General features: G+C 44.7%; 1 protein-coding gene across 7 annotated transcripts in view; it reads left to right on the top strand.

Annotated features, from left to right (window-relative positions):
* Positions 1–501: 501 nt before the first annotated feature.
* The window catches only part of LOC116988371 (transcription elongation factor A protein 3-like), a 39371-nt gene continuing 19276 nt past the window's right edge, over positions 502–20596 (top strand). For 2 of the 7 annotated variants that reach the window (XM_033045026.1, XM_033045023.1), the window contains exons 1-4: positions 505–1017; positions 5830–5892; positions 10685–10790; positions 17196–17316. In XM_033045026.1, the coding sequence (XP_032900917.1) occupies positions 934–1017; positions 5830–5892; positions 10685–10790; positions 17196–17316 (374 nt within the window). In that variant the 5' untranslated portion in view covers positions 505–933. Of the gene's footprint in view, positions 1018–5829; positions 5893–10684; positions 10791–17195; positions 17317–18705; positions 18732–19362; positions 19424–20596 lie in introns of all 7 variants that reach the window. The other 5 variants (XM_033045020.1, XM_033045021.1, XM_033045022.1 and 2 more) reach the window with 5 other exon arrangements.

Here is a 20596-nt window from a genome sequence, read left to right as displayed (position 1 = left end):
CCGCTCTATAATTGTTGATTGGATATTGGTGGGGGTAAGGGGAAGGGGATAGTGGGGGGGAAGAGGGAGAGTGGGGGAATAGTGGGGAGAGGGTAGTGGGAGATAGTGGGGGGGGGGGGGGAGGATAGTGGGAGAAGGGGTGGGGATGATAGCAGGGGAAGGGGTAGTGGGAAGAAGGGGGGGGATAGTGATAGAAGGGGGGGGATAATGGGAGAGGGGGTGAAAAGGGGGTTGTGGGAGGGGGGAGATAATGGGAGACGAGGGGGGGAGGAGAGTAGGGGAAGGGAGGGATAGTGGGAGGGGGCTAGTGGGAGGGGGGGGGATAATGGGAGACGAGGGGGGAGGAGAGTAGGGGAAGGGAGGGATAGTGGGAGGGATAGTGGGAGGAGGATGGAGGGATAGTGGGAGGAGGATGGAGGGATAGTGGGAGGAGGATGGAGGGGAGTGGGGGAAATAGAGTGCACATCCGGATCAAGTTGTCCAATTCCTTCCGAATTAAAAACGCCAACGTTTTACTTCATTTTGCAACACATTGGTAATGATGTTTCTCCTCCTGGCACCCAACTAAAAGTATTATTATTACCATTTTTTTTTTTAAGCTGAACCCCGAGTGCTGCCCTTTAAATCAGTGTCCTAGTTTAGTCCCCGGCCAGTTATTCTGGGCGCTGTCTGCAAAGCTTGAAGTTTTACACCAACTGGTTACTTTCTTGAGCCGGGGGAACTTGGCACGGCGGCATCGGTCGGTGCACGCCTCCTCCTGCGAGAGACTCCTCGACTTTCAACTCGGGGAGATTTTGGGGGGGGGGGTTTAGAAAGGGGTAAAAAAAAAGATTTTTTTTTTGTTGTGGCTGTTTTTTTGCACCGTGCGTGGCTCCACCTCCCTGCTGGATTTTTGTGCGTGTGCGTTTTCAAGGATTGACCTGACTGGCTGCCATGGGGAGAGACGAAACCCTCGTCCACATTGCAAAACAACTAGATAAAATGGTATCCAGGAGAAACATGGTGAGATATTACAAGGTTCGGGCTGAAATTGACGTGGAATTGTCCCGTCCCCTGTGTGTATGTGTGTGTGTGTGTGGGTGCGGGTGCGGGTGCGAGCGACGGGCGTTGCGGATACATTTTGTTACAATCTCCAAACCTTATCCTCTTTGTGGCCCTGCAGTCACTGGATACATTTTGGAATATGTGAGAGATCCCACGTAGCGCAGAGTTGAGGCTGCGTTTGATGTTTCGAGCAGGTGGTTTGGCCCTAACCCCCCGCAAAAAAAATGTCTCTCGGTAAGTCGGAGCGTTTAAGAACTCCTCGCCGAGCCTGATGTAATCGCCCCCCCCTCCCCCATATTGAAACGAAAACGAAACTGAGCGTTTCATGCCTTCTGATCGCCGCCTCCTGCCCGAACAACGGTAGTGATAGACTTGATTGTGTTCATAAATTCATGAGTTCAGGGAGCAGACTTAGGCCATTGGATCCGCCATTCAATCATGGCTGATCTGTCTCTCCCTCCAAACCCCATTCCCCTGCCTCCTCCCCATAACCCCTGACACCCTTAATCAATAATGTGTGTTTGTGTACAAATCACACACATTATTGATTAAGGGTGTCAGGGGGTTATGTGTGTGTGTGTATGAGTATGTGTGCATATATACAGACTGTCATACCCCCCCCCCCCCCCCCCCCCCCCACACACACTGAACCTTTTTTTTCTCGTTTATTATATTGTTTACAGTGGGTACTATGTTTATATATTCTGTTGTGCTGGCTGCAAGTAAGAATCTAATTTCATTTACAAAATGCTGGAGTAACTCAGTGGGTCAGGCAGCATCTCTGAAGAAAAGAGGAACAACACCTCATATTTCGCTTGGGCAGCTCTTTTCTCCAGAGATGCTGCCTGACCCACTCGAGTTCCCACAGGGTCTCGACCCGAAATGTCGCCTATTCCTTCTCTCCACAGATGCTGCCTCACCCGCTGAGTTTCTCCAGCATTTTTGTCCACCGGCGAGTTAGTTACTCCAGCATTTTGTGTCCATCTTTGATTGTATGCAGGCATTGCCTTTTTCTTTGACTGGGTAGCAGGCAAACAAGAACGCTTTTCACTGTGTCTGGGTACAGGTAACAATAATGTAGATAAAAATGCTGGAGGAACTCAGCGGGTGCAGCAGCATCTATGGAGCGAAGGAAATAGGCAACGTTTCGGCCCGAAACGTTGCCTATTTCCTTCGCTCCATAGATGCTGCTGTACCCGCTGAGTTTCTCCAGCACTTTTGTCTACCTTTGATTTTTCAGCATCTGCAGTTCCTTCTTAAACAGGTAACAATAACCTGAACTTAAACAAAGCAAAACTAATCTTTTCAAGGTACCTTGGTAATCGTGGCAATAATAAACAAAACTAAACTGTTGCTCTTTTCATGGAAGAAAAACACAAAATGCTGGAGTAACTCAGCGGGACAGGCAGCATCTCTGGAGAGAAGGAATGGTGGACGTTTCGGGGCGAGACCTTTCATCAGACTGACTGAGACAGACTGACACTAGCTCTTTTCCTGGAGCCAGATAGGCCAAATAGCCTCTAGTGCAGGGTGGGGAAAGAGGGGTGTGTGTGTGGGGGTTGACTCTGTGAACGATAAGGCGTGGAAGTTCGACCTTTACCTGCTCACTGTTCCTTGTGTGCATTCCCATCTCTTCACCATCAGTGGAAGATCGCAACATAAAAAAAGGACATTTTTGAAACAGGCCCTTCGGCCCACCGTTACCGATCAGCAATAACCCCGGACACTAGCACTATCCTACACACTAGGGACAATTTACAATTTTTACCGAAGCCAATTAACCTACAAACCTGTACTTCTTTGGAGTGTGGGAGGAAAGCGGAGCACCCGGCGAAAACCCACGCAGGTCACAGGTAGAACGTACAAACTCCATACAGACAACACCCGCAGTCAAGATGGAACCCTGGTCTCTGGCATTGTAAGGCAGCAACTCTACCACTCTGCCCCCTTGGAGAATGCAAAAATGGCATTCAATTAGAGAGCAGTCCTGAGCAACTATTTACTAGTGTACGGGGGGATCGCTGGTCGGCATAGACTCGGTGGGCCGAAGGGCCTGTTTCCGCACTGTATCTCTAATCTAAACTCTCCCTAATGCCTTTGCATCTTACTCAAGGTATGGATCCCAGAAATGGACACTACTTGGCTGACCAAGTGTCTTACTAATGTTCTCCCTGACCTCCGTACTTTGTTATTCTCCGTGTCTCTTTATGCAGCCCAGGAGAATCCTGTATGTCCATTGTTAAACCTCCTATTCGGTCACAAGCAATGAACTATGCTCATTAGCCCCAGATTTATGTGCTAGAATTTATTATTTTTATAATTGTGTCATCTATTACATAATTCCTCTCCTTATTCTTCTTATCGAGATGTAACTGTTTTGATATATTTTCAGCATTCAGTGTCACCAGCCACCTATATGCCCCTCCCACCAGCCTGTCAATATCTTAAAGACTGTTATGTGTCCATGTCCACATCTGATGGTGTGTGTCCGTTACATCCACCCCCACATTACAGCCCGATGTTTTAGTTTAGTTTAGAGATACAGCGCAGAAACTGGCCCTTCGGCCCACCGAGACCACACCGACCAGCGATCCCCGCACATTAACACTATCCTACACCCACTCGGGCCAATTTCCAATTTTACTAAGCCAATTAGCCTGTACGTCTTTGGAGTGTGGGAGGAAACCGAAGATCTCAGAGAGGACCCACACAGATCACGGGGTGAAGGTACAAACTCCATACAGACCATGGCCAGGATCGAAGCTAGGTCTCTGGCACTTTAAGGCAGCAACTCTACCGCTGCGCCACAGTGCTGCCCTGTGTCTCATATTGAAGTTCAGAAATTGTGACGTCTAACTCTAAGTCGCTGCCTCAAAAAGGCTGGCAGTATCATCAAAGACCCACACCATCCTGGCCACACACTCATCTCCCTGCTACCTTCAGGTAATAATAATAATAATAATAAATTTTATTTAATGGGCGCCTTTCAGACATCTCAAGGACACCTTACATAGGTTAATAGAAATAAAAACATATAATCAGAATAAAATAAGTAATAAAGACATCACAGAGACACAAATTAAAAACAGAATTCATTCCAAAAACAGAAAATCAAAAACACAGTGTGAAGAGGGAGCAGCGGCAACCAATTCGTGCCAGCGTCCACTCTCTCTTCACGGCAGCCATCTTGGACACAGACTTACAGGATTACATTAGACAAAAAAAAATCATCCCCCCACAATGGATACCACTGTGGGGGAAGGCACAATGTCCAGTCCCCATCCCCAGTTCACCCCAAAGTCAGGCCTATTGAGGCCACCGCAATTGCCTCTACGGAGGCCCGATGTTCCTGGCCGTTCTCACCGGGTGGTCTTGCCCCGGCGTCGGGAGAGTCCTCTCGGCGGCTGGGCCACCTGGAACGGCCGCTTCCTAGCCTGAGACCGCGGCTTCCGGAGCCGACAAGGCCGCGCCGGTTTGGAGCTCCCAGGCTCCCGATGTTAGAGTCGGCGCCGCCTCTCCGCTCCGCAGACCCGCAGCCCGGAGATGTTGCTCTCGCCGGTCCAGCTCACCAGAGCTCCAGCGCGTCGCTCCAGCGCGGCGACCCAGGCAAGGCATCGCCCGCTCCACTCCGCTCCGCGATAGCGCTCCAACACTGTGCCGCCACCGAGGCCAAGCTGCTGGGCGGTGCCCGCCAGGAAACGGCGCTCCAAGCCCGCTGGTAGGCCACGAGGACGGGTCAGCGGGCAGCCCGGAGAAAAAGATGCCACACCGACCAGGTAGGGACCTAGAAATAAAGTTGAGACCTACCCCCCACATTAAAAAGTCCATATCCCCTACAAACGAAAAACAGGACTCACTAAAAACTATTAAAAAAAAGAATTAAAACGGACGGCTGCTGGCTAGCAGCCGTTCACCAATATGGCTCCTCCTCGGTTCGAAGGTACAGGAGCCTGAAGACTGCAACAACCAGGTTCAGGAATAGCTACTTCCCCACAGCCATCAGGCTATTAAACCTGGCTCGGACAAAACTCTGATTATTGGTGGCCCATTATCTGCTATTTGCACTTTATCAGTTTATTTGTTTATGTGTGTATATATTTATATTATGGTATATGGACACACTGATCTGTTTTGTAGTAAATGCCTACTATGTTCTGTGTGCTAAGCGAAGCAAGAATTTCATTGTCCTATCAGAGACACATGACAATAAACTCACTTGAACTTGAACTAACGGCGAAAACAGTGATTGCAACCTCTGGGGAACTACACTGTCCACTCCCCTTTAGTCTGAAAAATGCCCCTTCATAATGTCTCTCGTAACAAAACTAACTTCCTATCCACTCTGTCACAATTATTTATTCAACTTTGACCAGAGTATTATCTTGTGAATTGATCTGTCCTGTTTGCAGCTTGCATCCTCTAACTCTAGTTCCCCTCTCCCCCTGACTCGCAGTCTGAAGAAGGGTCTCGACCCGAAACGTCACTCATTCAATCTCTCCGGAGATGCTGCCTGTCCCGCTGAGTTACTCCAGCATTGTGTGATTATCTTGTGTAGTCAATTGGTAGCCAATGTTGAGCTGGGCTACAGGAGCCAATCCCAGTGGATCTGACTTGAACATTGAGTATTATTTGGGTTGGCTTTGATTGCAGGCCTGCACAGAGATTGGGTTGACACTGGCATTGGTTGGGTCATATTTAGATGGACTTTATAGTGGGTCATTAAGCCAAGGAGTATAGACTGTGTTTTCAGTAACCACGTTCTGGCTTTTGTCTTTATCTGTGCAGGACGGAGCTCTGGCCTTGCTCCAGGAACTGCAAGGCATGAAGATGAGCCTGAAGTCACTGCAGGTACATCTCCCTTGTTTGAAACTGTCGGAGTCCTGATCCTCTGTTGGATAGTACAAGAGGATAATGGGGACAGAGAGAGAGAGACGGAGATAGAAGGGGGAGAAAGAGCGAGATGGAGGGCAGGGGAGGGAAAGAGAAAGAGACAGGGGGAGAGAGAGAGAGGCGGGGAAAGGGGAGAGAGAGATGGGGGGAAGACAGAGAGGCAGGGGGAGAGAGAAAGACGAAGGGGGGAGAGAGATGGGGAAGAGAGATGGAGGGGGGGAGATGGAGGGGGGGGAGATCAAGATGGGGGAGAAAGAGAGAGACGGGGAGAGAGAGAGAGACGGCGGAGGAGAAGAGAAAGAGACGGGGAGAGAGGGAGGGGGAGAGAGAGAGATGGGGAGAAAGAGAGCCGGAGAATTGGTAGGGGGGAGAGAGAAAGACGGAGGGGGAGGCAGATTGAGAGGAGAGAGGTATGGAGGGTGCGAGAGAGAGATGGGGAGAGGAGTAAGAGACAAAGAAAAAGAGAGGGAGATGGATGGGGAGAGAGGGAGGGAGGGAGAGACATCTTTGTTTTCAGATCATTCTGTGACCTTGTTCTCTCCCTATTGCATTAACCTCGTGTAGCTGTAAAGACGTCTAAGATTTCTGTGCTCTCAGATTCTGTACAAATGTGCATTGTCAATATTGATTGCCCCACAAGTATGGCTGTACCCAAATCTCTGGCACTCTTTACTCAAACTGCAGAAGCTCCGACCCTTTCCTTTTGAAGCTGTTCTGCAGAACAAGATTTCAGTCACTTCACCTATTATCTTTTATATGGCGTGAAGTGTTATCTCTTTTAACACTTCCTTGAAGCTTTTGCGGGCATCTTGGTCGACTTTAGAGATAGTGCTCCGGTTCCCCCCCCCCCCCCCCCCCCCCCCCCCCACACACTCCAAAGACGTACAGGTTTGTAGGCTAATTGGCTTGGTAAAGATTGTAAATTGTGCCTTGTGTGTTGGATAGTGTTAGTGTTCGGTGATCGCTGGCCAGCGCAGACCTGGTGGGCCGAAGGGCCTGTTTCTGCGCTATATCTCTAAAGCAGTCCGTGAACATGTCTTTTTTTTAAATTCTGAAGATAGGGCCTGACCTGAAATATCCTCCATCCACTTCCTTCACAGATAATGCCTGATCCTCAGATCCAGAGCTTCCATTTTATTTTTGATCTTTTAATTTTTTTAAATTTTTTCTCCCTATCATCTCCCGACTTTGTGCAGATGAATGGCTGTTAAATATTGGATGGAGTTTAATGGTGAAGGAGCCGGCAGACACAGTTGGCCGAGGTGTTATAGGCTGACTAGGCCTCTGGTGAACTCATCTTTCCTCCCTTGGCCTCCCTACAGCGCGGAAACAGGCCCTTCAACCCACCGAGTCCGCACCGACCAGCGTTCCCTGTGCACTAGCACCAACCTACACACTAGGGACAATTTACAATTACCCCAATCCAATTTACCTACAAACCTGTACGCCATTGGAGTGTGGGAGGAAACCGGAGCATCCGGGGAAAACCCATGCAGGTCACGGGTAGAACGTGCAGACTCCGTACAGACAGCACCCGTAGTCAGGATCGAACCTGGGTCTCTGTCGCTGTAAGGCAGCACCTCTACTGCTGCGCCCATGGTAGGTATCAAGTTAGACAGGACAAAACTACTGGATTCTAATTATCACTCTGCACCTTCCAAATCCATAGGATCTGCGGAAATACTCTCAATTTGTATTCAGTCACTGTATAATTGTGCAGAAACTAGTGGTGTCATTGTGGCTGTGTCTGTGTAGTTTGCTGCTTCCTGTCTTTGCCAAAACTAGAATTAATGCAAATTTTAGCTAGTAAATGAAAAGTTCAGATACTCTAACTTCTGTAGCCCATTGACTAAGATCAATATATCCTCTGGCCAAAGGTGACGGGGAGTTTAAAGAGGCAGGACACATGTTAGAGTATGCAGTATTTATAAATAAGGGCTTCATTCACATGGAAACAGTTTAACTGAACTCTTGGAACAGATCCTGGTTCATATTGCTAACATGTGTTCTGATCCCAACTTGGAGGCTGCAGAACTTTCAATGCTGCCAGCACTGATGGATATATATTTTTTGGGCTGCAATGCTCTTGAAGTTAAGTAGGCTTTGCTGCTAATCCCAAGCTAAATTATCCATGAGAAGGCCACAATATGCTGTATGGGTGATTAGTACGGGTGTCAGGAGTTATGGGGAGAAGGCAGGAGAATGGGGTTCGGATTGAGAGACAGATCAGACATGATTGAATGGCGGAATAGACAATGCCGTAGCCCAGCGTCACGAGAAAGTATCGTACCGCATATCGCTAGCCCGGGGAAAGTTCAAAATTCGAAGTACGCTTTCCGCTGAATGTGTATCGCTTTTGCACCATCGTGACGTTGAAATATCGTAAGTCGAAGCATCTTAAGTCGAGGAGCATCTGTAGTTCTATGTTATCACACTTTCTCATCCACTCCCAACACACTAGGATCAATTTACAGAGGCCAAATAACCTACAAAGCCGCACGTCTTTGGGATGGGGGAGGAAACTGGAGCTCCCGGAGAAAACCCACGTGATCGTGGGCGGCACGGTGGCGCAGTGATAGAGTTGCTGCCTTACAGCACCAGAGACCCGGGTTTGATCCTGACGACGGGTGATGTCTGCCCGGAGTTTGTACGTTCTCCCCGCGACCGCGTGGGTTTTCTCCGAGATCTTCGGTTTCCTCTCACTCTCCAAAGACGTGCAGGTTTGTAGGTTAATTGGCTTGGTAAAAATGTAAATTGTCCCCAGTGTGTGTAGGATAGTGTAATGCCCCTGTCCCACTTAGGAAACCTGAACGGAAACCTCTGGAGACTTTGTGCCCCACCCAAGATTTCCTTGTGGTTCCCGGAGGTTTTTGTCAGTCTCCCTACCTGCTTCCACTACCCGCAACCACCTGCAACCTCCGGGAACCACACGGAAACCTTGGGTGGGGCGCAAAGTCTCCAGAGGTTTCCATTCAGATTTCCTAAGTGGGACAGGGGCATTTTGTGCGGGGATCACTGGTCGATGTGGACTCGGTTGCCGAAGGGCCAGTTTCTGCGTTGTATCTCTAAACTAAACTAAAGTATAAAGAGATGGTGCAACATCAGTGATAGTAAACGGAATTGGAGAGCAAGGATGGGGCAAATCATCACTTCGGAAGGTCTTTAGTTTTCACTGTTGCAAGGAAGATTGATGATTGAATGCTGCTGCTGTCTTGAGACCAGGGTGAAGAATTAATTCTTATATAAAGTGGTTTAGTGTGTTTTGGCTTTAAAACTTGAGGAAGATGAATAAATATATCTGGCTTGTGCCATTCTAATAAACTTCAAAAATCTGACACATCCAGCAGTTTTGTGATGGCTTCAGCAACAAGCACTGAAAGAATATTGGAATCCATCTAAAGCAGGAAGCATGTAGCAAGGAACTGCAGATGCTGGCTTACCAAAAAAAAGTCAAAGTGCTGGAGTAACAGCGGGTCAGGCAGCAATCCTGAAGAACATGCATGCGCGATGGACACAAAGTGCTGGAGTAACACAGTGTGTCAGGCAGCATCTATGGAGAAAAATATTTAGTGACGTTTTGGGTTGAGATCCTTCTTCAGACTGAGAGTCGGGAGAGAGGGAAACTAGAGGCATGGAAAAGTGCAGAACAAATCAGAGCCGTCACTGATGACCAAGGAAAGGTGGAGCTCACAATGGTCCATTGATGGCTGTGGAAGAGGTGATAACGAAGGGATAAGAATAGCAGCACGGTTAGGGTGGGGGAGGAACGGAGGGAGAGGGATGTTTTGGGTCTCGTAAGTGATGTTGTGGATTGTGACCGTTTCTCGACTGCTAGACATTATTCTTTGGCCCAACAGAAGACTGTGACCACAATTTCAGTAGCATCTGTTCAATGTTTTAAGCCGGTTCAGTATGCTGAAATTACATAACCTGTCTGAAACTGCAATGACATTAAGCAAAGGATAGACACAGAGTTCTGGAGTAACTCAGCGGGACAGGCAGCTTCTCTGGAGAGAAGGAATGGGTGACATTTTAAGTCGAGACCCTTCTTCAGACCAGTCGGGGGAAAGGGAAACAAGAGAAACAGATAATGATGTAAGGAGATATATAACAAATGAATGAAAGATATGCAAAAAATTAACGATTTGTAAGGCCATTGTAAGCTGTTTGCTAGATGAGAATGGGAACCTGGTGTGACCTGGATGGGGGAGGGATGGAGAGAGAGGGAATGCAGGGTTTTTCCTGAAGTTTAATCTCTTACTTTTTTTGCATATCTTTCATTCATTTGTTCTATATCTCTTAACATCACTGTCTATATCTCTCGTTTCCCTTTCCCCTGGCTCTCAGAATGAAGAAGGGACCTGATTTGAAACGTTGCCCATTCCTTCTATCCAGAGATGCTGCCTGACCCGCTGAGTCACGCCAGCGTTTTGTGTCTATCTTTGGTTTAAATCGGCATCTGCCGTTTCTTCCATGACATTAAGCAAATTGGATCTTCTATAATTGGTGTTAAGCTGGGTTGGTGTTACATTGGTGCTGTTGTAGAATGGGAAGCAATTGAAAGGAACTCCGCGCATTCAGATGGTGTTGGTGCTAATGCATTTACTAAATACTGTGTTACACTTGTTGTTCTTGAAGGCGATGCCGTCTAAATGAACACAGTACGATGGAGGCGATAATGAAAACCTTATGATGTGGATTGTGTGTGTTTTCTGAATTAAGGTACATCTAATTCCTTTTCTTTGAGCAGGCCACAAGGATCGGCATGTCTGTAAACTTGATTCGTAAACACAGCACGAACGAGGAAATTATCGCTCTTGCTAAAATCCTCATCAAAAAATGGAAGAAACTTCTCGGTAAGTTGGAGTGTTGTTCAGTGTTGTTCAAATCTAAAATGTTGTGCGTGAACTTTGAACCTTGAAAACTTGCCCCAGTTGCTGCTGACTCAATGGATGAAGGAATACTTTATTGTCACATGTGATAAGTCACAGTGAGATTCTTTGTTTTGCGTACCCAAGGTATACAAAGAGTCGCCACATAAAGGGCGCCGAAAAAGTATCCGACAAAGGGCGCCGACAGGTCCTCCCTTGCTGAGTCTCTCCCGTTCTCTCCCCCTCGTTCTTGGCAGTTCCCCACGCTGGGTCCTCCATTGCTCTTCCTTTGTTCGGTAGCTTAGATTAGAGATACAGTGGGGAAACAGGCCCTTTGGCCCACTGAGTCCGCGCCGACCAGCGATCCCTGCACACTGACACTATCCTACGCACCAGTGGGCAATTTACAGTTTTACCAAGCCAATTAGCCTTCAAACCTGTTTGTCTTTGGAGTTAAAGGTTTCAGTCACATCCTGTAGAGTTGAGCACAGAATCAAGTCTGATACTCGAATGTTGCACTAATGGAGGAGCGAATGTTTGGTGAGACTTTACACCAAGGATTTGGAGGTGAAACATATCATGCAACTTTTTCAAAGATACGGAAAGTTCTGTCTGTTGTCCTGGCCAATATTTGGAATGCAATGGATTCTGAAAATCTTACACATCCAGTAGTTTTGTGAATATTATAATTAAGTTTAGCTCTTCAGCCCACTGGGTCCACGATGACCAGCTATCCCTGTACACTAGCCCGATCCTACACACAATTTTTACCAAAGCCAAGTAACCTACAAACCTGCAGGTCTTTGGAGTGTGGGAGGTAACCGGAGCAACCGGGTAAAACGCACATTGTCATGGGGAGAACGCGCAAACTCCGTACAGACAGCACCCGTAGTCAGGATCGAACCCAGGTCTCTGGTGCTGTAAGGCAACAACTCTACTGCTGCGTTATCGTGCCGCCCATTTTTCACAACATTCTTTTTTCTCAACCAAAGGACATGGCAATCAATTTTAAGCAAGCATCGAGTCTCTACTGCAGGAAGCATTATTAGTAACCAGAGTATCTGGCCATTATCATATTACAAATGGTGGGAACGTGCTTTGTGTGGGCTGGCTGCCACATTTTCATCTGGTATCAAATACAACCTCATGGTCGAGTTTCCAGAACCAACAATGTCCCCTTTGAGGTGCAGTCGAAATTAACATTGGAAACGCAGCAGCCAATTACTAGTGTAGAAAGATCACAGGCATTATGCCATGGTGATTAGACAATTCATCTTGTTTTACTAGTATTGAGCCAACATTGTGGAAACGTTAATCGGTCATACAAACATTGTGGCAAAGTCTCATCTGGTGAGTTCAGGTGGAAACTGAAGATAATGTGGCACTATTCATATAAAGAAATCCTCTCCCAGCGCCCTGGCCAATGTTCACATCTTAATCATCACCTTGCAGTTTCACAGCTTGTTAATATCACTCTTGTTTGTATGGCATTGCCCAGTTGTAAAATTGCTGCCATTTAAACCAAAAACATAATGATTGCTGCTTCAAATTATTTGTGCATAAATTGCCATGTTAAGTATTAAAATATAAGGTGAATTACTAATACTACCTAAAGATATTAATAATAGATTTGCCCAATTTTACCAAAACTTATATACATCTAAAATTAAAATAGAAGATAGTAAAATAAAAAAAATTCTAGATAACTGTAATCTTCCAATACTGGACCTTTTGGAACAAGAGGAACTAGGAGCTCAAATTACAATCAAAGAAATAGGTGAAACAATAAAATCGCTGAAAAATGGTAAGACACCGGGACCAGATGGTTTTAATAATGAATTTTATAAAACATTTCATGAGATAACGACCCCTTATTTATTTAATTTATACTCCCATGCTTTTAAAGAAAACAAACTACCTGAAACACTAACAGAATCAACTATTACGCTTATTCCAAAAAAAGATAAAGATTTAGAAGATCCGGGCTCGTACAGAGCTATATCACTTTTAAATACAGATCAGAAAATTTTAGCAAAGATTTTAGCAAGAAGATTAAGCAAATATATTAGTAAATTGATAAACCCTGATCAAACGGGGTTTATACCCAAAAGATACTCATTTAATAATCTGAGACGCCTGTTTAATATAATGTACTCGCATAAAGTAGAGGAAGAAGATATATCAATTATTTCTTTGGATGCAGAGAAAGCATTTGATCAGGTAGAGTGGCAATACTTATATAAAGTACTACAAAAATTTAATATGGGAGAGAATTTTATAACATGGGTAAAATTATTATATGATAAACCGATGGCAAGAATTTAAACTAATAACATGTTATCTCAAAAATTTCAACTATCAAGGGGTAATAGGCAGGGATGTGCACTATCACCCCTGCTATTTGCCCTTATGATAGAACCCCTGGCTGAAAGTATAAGAATTCATCCGAATATTCAGGGCTATAATACCAGGGACTCAAAGAATAAAATCTCATTATATGCAGACGATATACTTTTATATATTACAAAGTCACAAACGAGCATACCAAATTTATTAAACTTAATAGAGGAATTTGGGTATTTTTCTGGATATAGAATAAACTGGAATAAAAGTGAAATCAAGACATTAAAACCTCAAGAACCTACACACTTATTGAAGTTCCCCTTTAAAATCGCAACAGAAAAATTTAAATATTTGGGTATTCAGATTACTAGAAAATATAAATTCAATGCTAATTTCATACCTTTATTAAATAAACTTAATACATTGATTAAATTTTGGAAAACACTTCCCTTATCATTATTAGGTAGAATAAATGCAATAAAAATGATCTTCCTACCACAATTACTATACCTATTTCAGTCTATACCGGTATATATACCAAAATATTTTTGTTAAAAATTAGACTCTAATATTACTAATTATATTTGGGATTATAGATCACATAGAATCACAAAAAAACACATGTAAACCAAAAGAGGTCGGGGGACTTTCACTTCCGAATTTTATGTATTATTACTGGGCAGTGCATATTAAGAATATGATTTATTGGTTGGATAGTTCTACCCAACAGACAGAATGGATAAAAATGGAGAAAGAGGATGGTCATCCTTGTAATATAGGAACGATCCTCTTCTTCCCAAAAAAACTGAATAACACAATATATAAGAAGAACCCAATTATATATGGTACAATAAGAATTTGGAAACAAATAAAATTATCTTTAAAATTAAGAAATCTTTATCACTGTTAATGCCAATAGCGAATAACCCTTTATTTAAACCATCTCTTATTGATAAGACATATAACCAATGGGAAAGTCTCGGAATTAGAAGGATCGGGGATATGTACGAAATGGGAAACTTACTATCATTCCAACAATTATAATTAAAATTTAAATTGAAAAACAACCAATATTTTAAATATCTTCAGATTTGCGATTTCATGAAAAAATATATACAAGGATATCAAAAAGTAACTCCTGACTTATTGGAAGAAGCAATGAATATTGAAGCTGACTCACAAAAATTAATATATTTATATAATAGTATTCTAAATATAGACCTACCATCGACAGAGGTACTTAGAGAAGAGTGGGAACGGGAACTAATGATAAAAAATACGAAGGTTAAATGGGAAAAATACTTGATATATATTCACAGATGTTCAATTAATGTAAGACATAATCTAATTCAATTTAAAATTGTACATAGATTATATTATTCAAAAATTGATATAATTTAATTGATATAATTTAATTGCCACACAACCAAGGTCGGTGGTATTTGGGTTGCCAGCAGCGGTACAATAATAAAGAACACAACCACAATAACATTTTTACACAAACATCCACCACAGCATTCATCACTGTGGTGGAAGGCACAGAGCTTGGCCAGTCCTCCTCCATTTTCCCCCGTGGTCGGGACCTCCACCCTCCACAGCCGTTGCTGCGGGCGTCCAGATGGTAAGGGACAAAGTCAAAGTCAAGGTGAGTCCAGGATCGGCTCTTCCCAACCAGAGACCGCGGCTTCAGGCTGGTGAAGGCCGCAGGCCGGCGGTCAAAGTTTTAAAGTACCTGCCGTGCCGCAGCCGGAAGCACCGCAGTCTGCAGGGCCGGCGGTCGAAGCTCCCCTCCTGGGGTGATGTTAAGTCCATGCCGCACCCGCGGTAGAAGACGGCCGCGGGCCGGCGGTGGAAGCTTCTTCTTCCCCCCGGGTCCTCCACGAGGGATCCCGGGCTGTAGACGCCGCACCAGCTGGAGTTCTGCAGACCGCGGCTTCAGGCTGCCGGCTGCCGTGGGCCAGCGTAACGGAGTGCTCCCCTCCAGCGAGGTCTCACCCGCTCCGCGCCGAGAGTCCACGCTGCGCCCGCCGCTGAAGCTCCGGGCGCGTCTCCGGGAAAGTCCGCGCCGATCCTTGCTGTTAGGCCACGGGGGAGGCGACCTGAAAAAATCGCCTCACCATGGAAGAGGCGGCCGAAACGGTTTCCCCCTTACCCCCCCACACCACCCCCACACAAAACACACAAAGAAACATTAAAAACAGACTTTTAAACATACTAAAAAAATTAAAAAAGTTGAAAAAAAACCGGACACGCTGCCGACAGGCTGCTGCCAGTGCAGCGCCCCCTTTCTGAAGACAAGATTGAACAAATTTTATCCAAATATATCCGCCACTTGTGATAAATGTCTAGCCCAAAAGGCAACTATGACACACTCCTTAGTTTCCTGCATAAAACTTTATAGATTTTGGAATGATATTTTTGAAATATTTACAAAATTATTCAAGACAAGAATGGAACCTAATACTGAAATGATTATATTTGGCGTAATGGAAGATGGGAATAAATTGAACACATCTCAAAATCTATTCCTTAACTATGGTTTAATAATAGCAAAAAAATTAATACTTAAATTTTGGAAGGGTACATCAATACCAATGCTTAAAATGTGGATTGCAAGTATGTTGGACACAGCTCATCTTGAGGAAATGCGATTCCTCCTAATGGATAAATCAGACCAATTCATAACGAGTTGGTCTCCATTCGTCGTTTTTTTTGGAATCATATGGTGCAACACAATTGTAAAAGAACTGTTTCAGGACTGGACGAGGGTCGGTCAAGATTATAAACAATGATCTCCTTTTCTTTTTTATTTTATTTTCTTTTCTCTATTTTCTCTCTCAACTTTCTTCATTTACTCGTTTTCTTTCTTCACACACTGTATATTTCACATCTTTCTATCCTTTACTATCTAACTTCTTTTTCTTATTCTAATCTTTTTTCAATGTAACAAAAAAAAAAAGAAGTTGTACATAAAATGTATTATGAAAATATATATTAGGCACTTTGGTGCCATATGACTGTACTTCTAATAAAATAAAAAGGAAAAAAAAAGTTTTAAATTATGAAAAGAGGTGGGACAGATGTGAAGGAAAAGCACCAACACAGAAGGATGAATTCAACCCCACCCTACCCCCCAGAAACTTGAGTTGAGGGTCAATTTAAAAACTCAAAACTGATTATTTTGTTAGACCTTTATAAGACTTTAGAGATACAGTGCGGAAACAGGCCCTTTGGTCCACCGAGCCCGCACTGACCAGAGATCCCCGCACATTGGCACTATCCTACGCACTAAGGACAATTGACTATTTTACCAAAGCCAATTAACCTACCAGCCTGTACATCTTTGAGTGTGGGAGGAAACCAGAGCACCCAGAGAAAACCCACGTGGTCACAGGGAGAATGTACAAACTCTGTACCAACAGAAACCAGGGTATTCGGGCTGTAAGACAACAACTCTACCACTGTGCCAGCCCCAGGTCAGGCAAGGAAATTAAAAATGACAGGAAATACATTTGGTCTGGGAATTAAGGGGATGAATGGCCTTCACAATTTACTATGTAATTCCCTTGTTTCGTCATTAGCCTAATCTTTTTGTTCTTGTGTGAACAATTAATTCGTGCCTTTCATAGAGTCATACAGCACAGAAACAGGCCCTTCGGCCCAACTTGCCCATGCTAACCCAGATGTCCACCTACACTGGTCCCACCTGCTTGCGTTTGGCCCAAGATCCCTCTAAACCATTTATATTCATGCACGTCCAAATTTCTTCAAAATAGGTATAAAGTCAATGAATGGATCAGCTGAGAGACTTCTTCGATTTAAATATTTTAACTTCCTATTGTCAAATTTTTGTTTCCGCTATTTCTTGCTGCCAATCGTCACCATGTACTTCACAGGTTTTAGGCATGAAAGTGATTGTTGGGAGTGCCTGTAGTCTTATCTTGGATTTCCGGATTATGAGCATAAGTGATCCTATTGCCTTCTGTGAGTGCCAAGGAGGAACCTTTAAGCGTATTGATAATGCTTTTACCTCCCACCCTTTTTCAGCCACGGAAATTTCAGTCGATCACAAGGCGGAGAAATCTTCAGGGAAAGAGGGTGAGAGGGACCGGTCATCGGCGGTGGTGCTAGAATCCCGGAAACACTCGAAGGAAAAATACAAGGAGCGGTAAGGCAAGCACTGTTGTACACTGACCAGATGGCAATAATGACGGCAAGTGAATTTGTAAACACTTAGAACTCTTAGTTGTAAGAAATGCTTAGGACGAGGAGGGAAACTTTTTTCCCCCCCCCCCACACAAACACAGAAAATAGGTGCAGAAGTAGGCCATTCGGCCCTTCGAGCCAGTACTGCCATTCAATATGATCATGGCTGATCATCTAAAATCAGTACCCCGTTTCAGCTTTTTAACCATATCCCTTATTCCTTTAGACCTAAGAGCTCTATCTATCTCTCTCTTGAAAACATCTAGTGAATTGGCCTCCACTGCCTTCTGTGGCAGAGAATTCCACAGATTCACAACTCTCTGGGTGAAAAAGTTTGTTCCTCATCTCAGCCCTAAATGGCCTACCCCTTATTCTTAAACTGTGACCCCTGGTTCTGTACTCACCCAACATCGAGAACATTTTTCCTGCATCTAGCCTGTGCAATCCCTTAAAATTTTTATATGTTTCTATAAGATACCCTCTCATCCTTCCAAATTCCAGCGAATACAAGTCCAGTTGACCCCTTCTTTCATCATATGTCAGTCCTACCATCCCGGGAATTAACCGGGTGAACCTACTCTGCACTCCCTCAATAGCAATAATGTCCTTCCTCCAATTTGGAGACCAAAATTGCACGCAGTACTCCAGGTGCTGTCTCACCAGAGCCCCGTACAACTGCATTAGGACCTCCTTGCTCCTAAACTCAAATCCTCTCGCAATGAAGGCCAACATGCCATGAGCTTTCTTCACTGCCTGCTGTACCTGCCTGCTTACTTTCAGTGACTAATGTACAAGCACACCCAGGTCTCGTTGCACCTCCCCTTCTCCTAATCTGACACCATTCAGATAATAATCTGCTTTCCTGTTCTTGCCACCAAAGTGGATAGCTTCCCATTTATCCACATGATACTGCATCTGCCATGCTTCTGCCCACTCACCCAACCTATTCAAGTCATCCTGCAGCCTCTTAGCATCCCCTTCGACCCATCGAGTCTATGCCGACCGTCCATCACACATTCACACTAGTTCTATGTTATCACACTTTCTAATCCACCCCCTAGGGACACATTGGTGGCAATTTACAGACGGCAATTAACCTACGAACCCTCACATCTTTGGGATGTGGGAGGAAACCAACCGTAGCTCCCAGAGGAAACCCGCGAGGTCACAGGGAGAACGTGCAAACTCCACAGGGACAGCACCCGAGGTCAGGATTGAACCAGGGTCTCTGGCACTGCGAGGCAGCTCCCTAACGTGTGTTAGTTTAGAATCCATGTGTTCAGAGTTTATCTCGAGTTTATTGGAATGCGGCCTATCCATTAATAGTTTGGATTCTGGCTTTGGTTTCTAGGCAAGATTTGATCAGTTCCAAGGCTTCTTGATTGATTATTGATTGATTGATTATACCTTTAATAATCCTTTACAGGAAATTACAGTGCCACGACAGCTTCAAGACAGACATAACACCACACATTTCCTCAAATAGCTTCCATACTTAACAAGTTAAAATACGTTAAAATACAAGTTAAAATACAATTAATGAAAAAAAGTGCAGTTATTTATGTGCATTCCTATGTCTCTCAGTTTTGCACATTGGTGCAATCAGTCTCTGACTGAAGATGCTGCTCTTGATCACCTTCAGGGTATGGAGTGGGTGAGTGGGGTTGGTCATTATTGAACAAAGTTTGTTCAGAGTTCTGGCCTCTGCCACCTGCTGGACCGTTCGTTGCTCAGCCCCGACCACTGAGCCGGCCTTCCTGATCAGCTTGTCCAGTCTGTCTTTGTCCGCTATGCGGGCGCCATCTCCCCAACAGGCCACAGCAAAAAACAGAGCACTGGCCACCACTGAATGGTAGACACTGCACAGTAGGGGTTGGCAGATGTTAAATGACCTCAGCCTCCTTAAAAAATACAGTCGGCTTTGTCCCTTCCTGTACACCGCCACCATATGACACTTCCAGTCCAGCTCACTGTCAAGCTGCACACCAAGGTACCTGTCAGGGGTTCCCTTCAGCAGGGGTTCCCAAATCTAGGAAGAGTTGTACAGATGGGAACCAGGACCGGCACAGGTAGGGAACACATTGTTAGCCATTTTCGACATTGCAGGAAAATTGTCTCATTCAGCTACAGTTGGAGCTCCATGCCTTAAGTTTATTGCCACGTGTACCGAGGTACAGTGAAAAGCTTTGGTTGTGTGGCAACCAGTCAGCGGAAAGACAATACATGATTGCAATCGGGCCATACACAGTGCATAGATACATGATTGTATTGCGTACAGTTTTGGTCTCCTAATCTGAGGAAAGACATTCTTGCCATAGAGGGAGTACAGAGAAGGTTCACCAGACTGATTCCTGGGATGGCAGGACTTTCATATGAAGAAAGACTGGATAGACTCGGCTTGTACTCGCTAGAATTTAGAAGATTGAGGGGGGATCTTATAGAAACGTACAAAATTCTCAAGGGGTTGGACAGGCTAGATGCTGGAAGATTATTCCCGATGTTGGGGAAGTTGGAGAACTAGGGGTCACAGTTTAAGGATAAGAGGGAAGTCTTTTAGGACCGAGATGAGAAAATCATTTTTTACACAGAGAGTGGTGAATCTGTGGAATTCTCTGCCACAGAAGGTAGTTGAGGCCAGTTCATTGGCTATATTTAAGAGGGAGTTAGATGTGGCCCTTGTGGCTAAAGGGATCAGGAGGTATGGAGAGAAGGCAGGGATGGGATACCGAGTTGGATGATCAGCCATGATCATATCGAATGGCGGTGCAGGCTCGAAGGGCCGAATGGCCTACTCCTGCACCTATTTTCTGTTTCTATGATTAAGGGAATAAGGTTTAGTGTAAGGCAAAATCTGATCAAGTGCATACAGTAAGTCCGACTTGCTCAGTACTTAAAAATAACATGCATAAGAATGGCCCATCCATTTACTCAATCTTATTTTTCTAATCAATTACACCAAGGTTCATCTGAAACCTAATTCCATTTGCCCGTCTTTTCCTTATATGCCTTGACGACATCCATACATAACAGAATCGGTGGACTTCAGCTTTGAATATTTTGATTGCCCTTTTAATGGTCACAGGCCTTTTGATAGAAAGCAGAGCACTGGGGTTTTAGACTAGATGCGAGCGTGCATGGTAAGCCTAGTAGTCGAAATCATGCATTTTAATAACCCGGACCTCTACAACAATCAATATTAATGATCAACAGTTTGCAGAGGATGAAAAATGTTGGTGTGATAA

The sequence above is a fragment of the Amblyraja radiata genome, chromosome 27 (assembly GCF_010909765.2).
Source record: "Amblyraja radiata isolate CabotCenter1 chromosome 27, sAmbRad1.1.pri, whole genome shotgun sequence".
Classification (NCBI taxonomy): Eukaryota; Metazoa; Chordata; class Chondrichthyes; order Rajiformes; family Rajidae; genus Amblyraja; species Amblyraja radiata.
The sequence above is the reverse complement of the archived record's forward strand: the minus strand, read 5'-3'. Positions and strand labels throughout refer to the sequence as shown.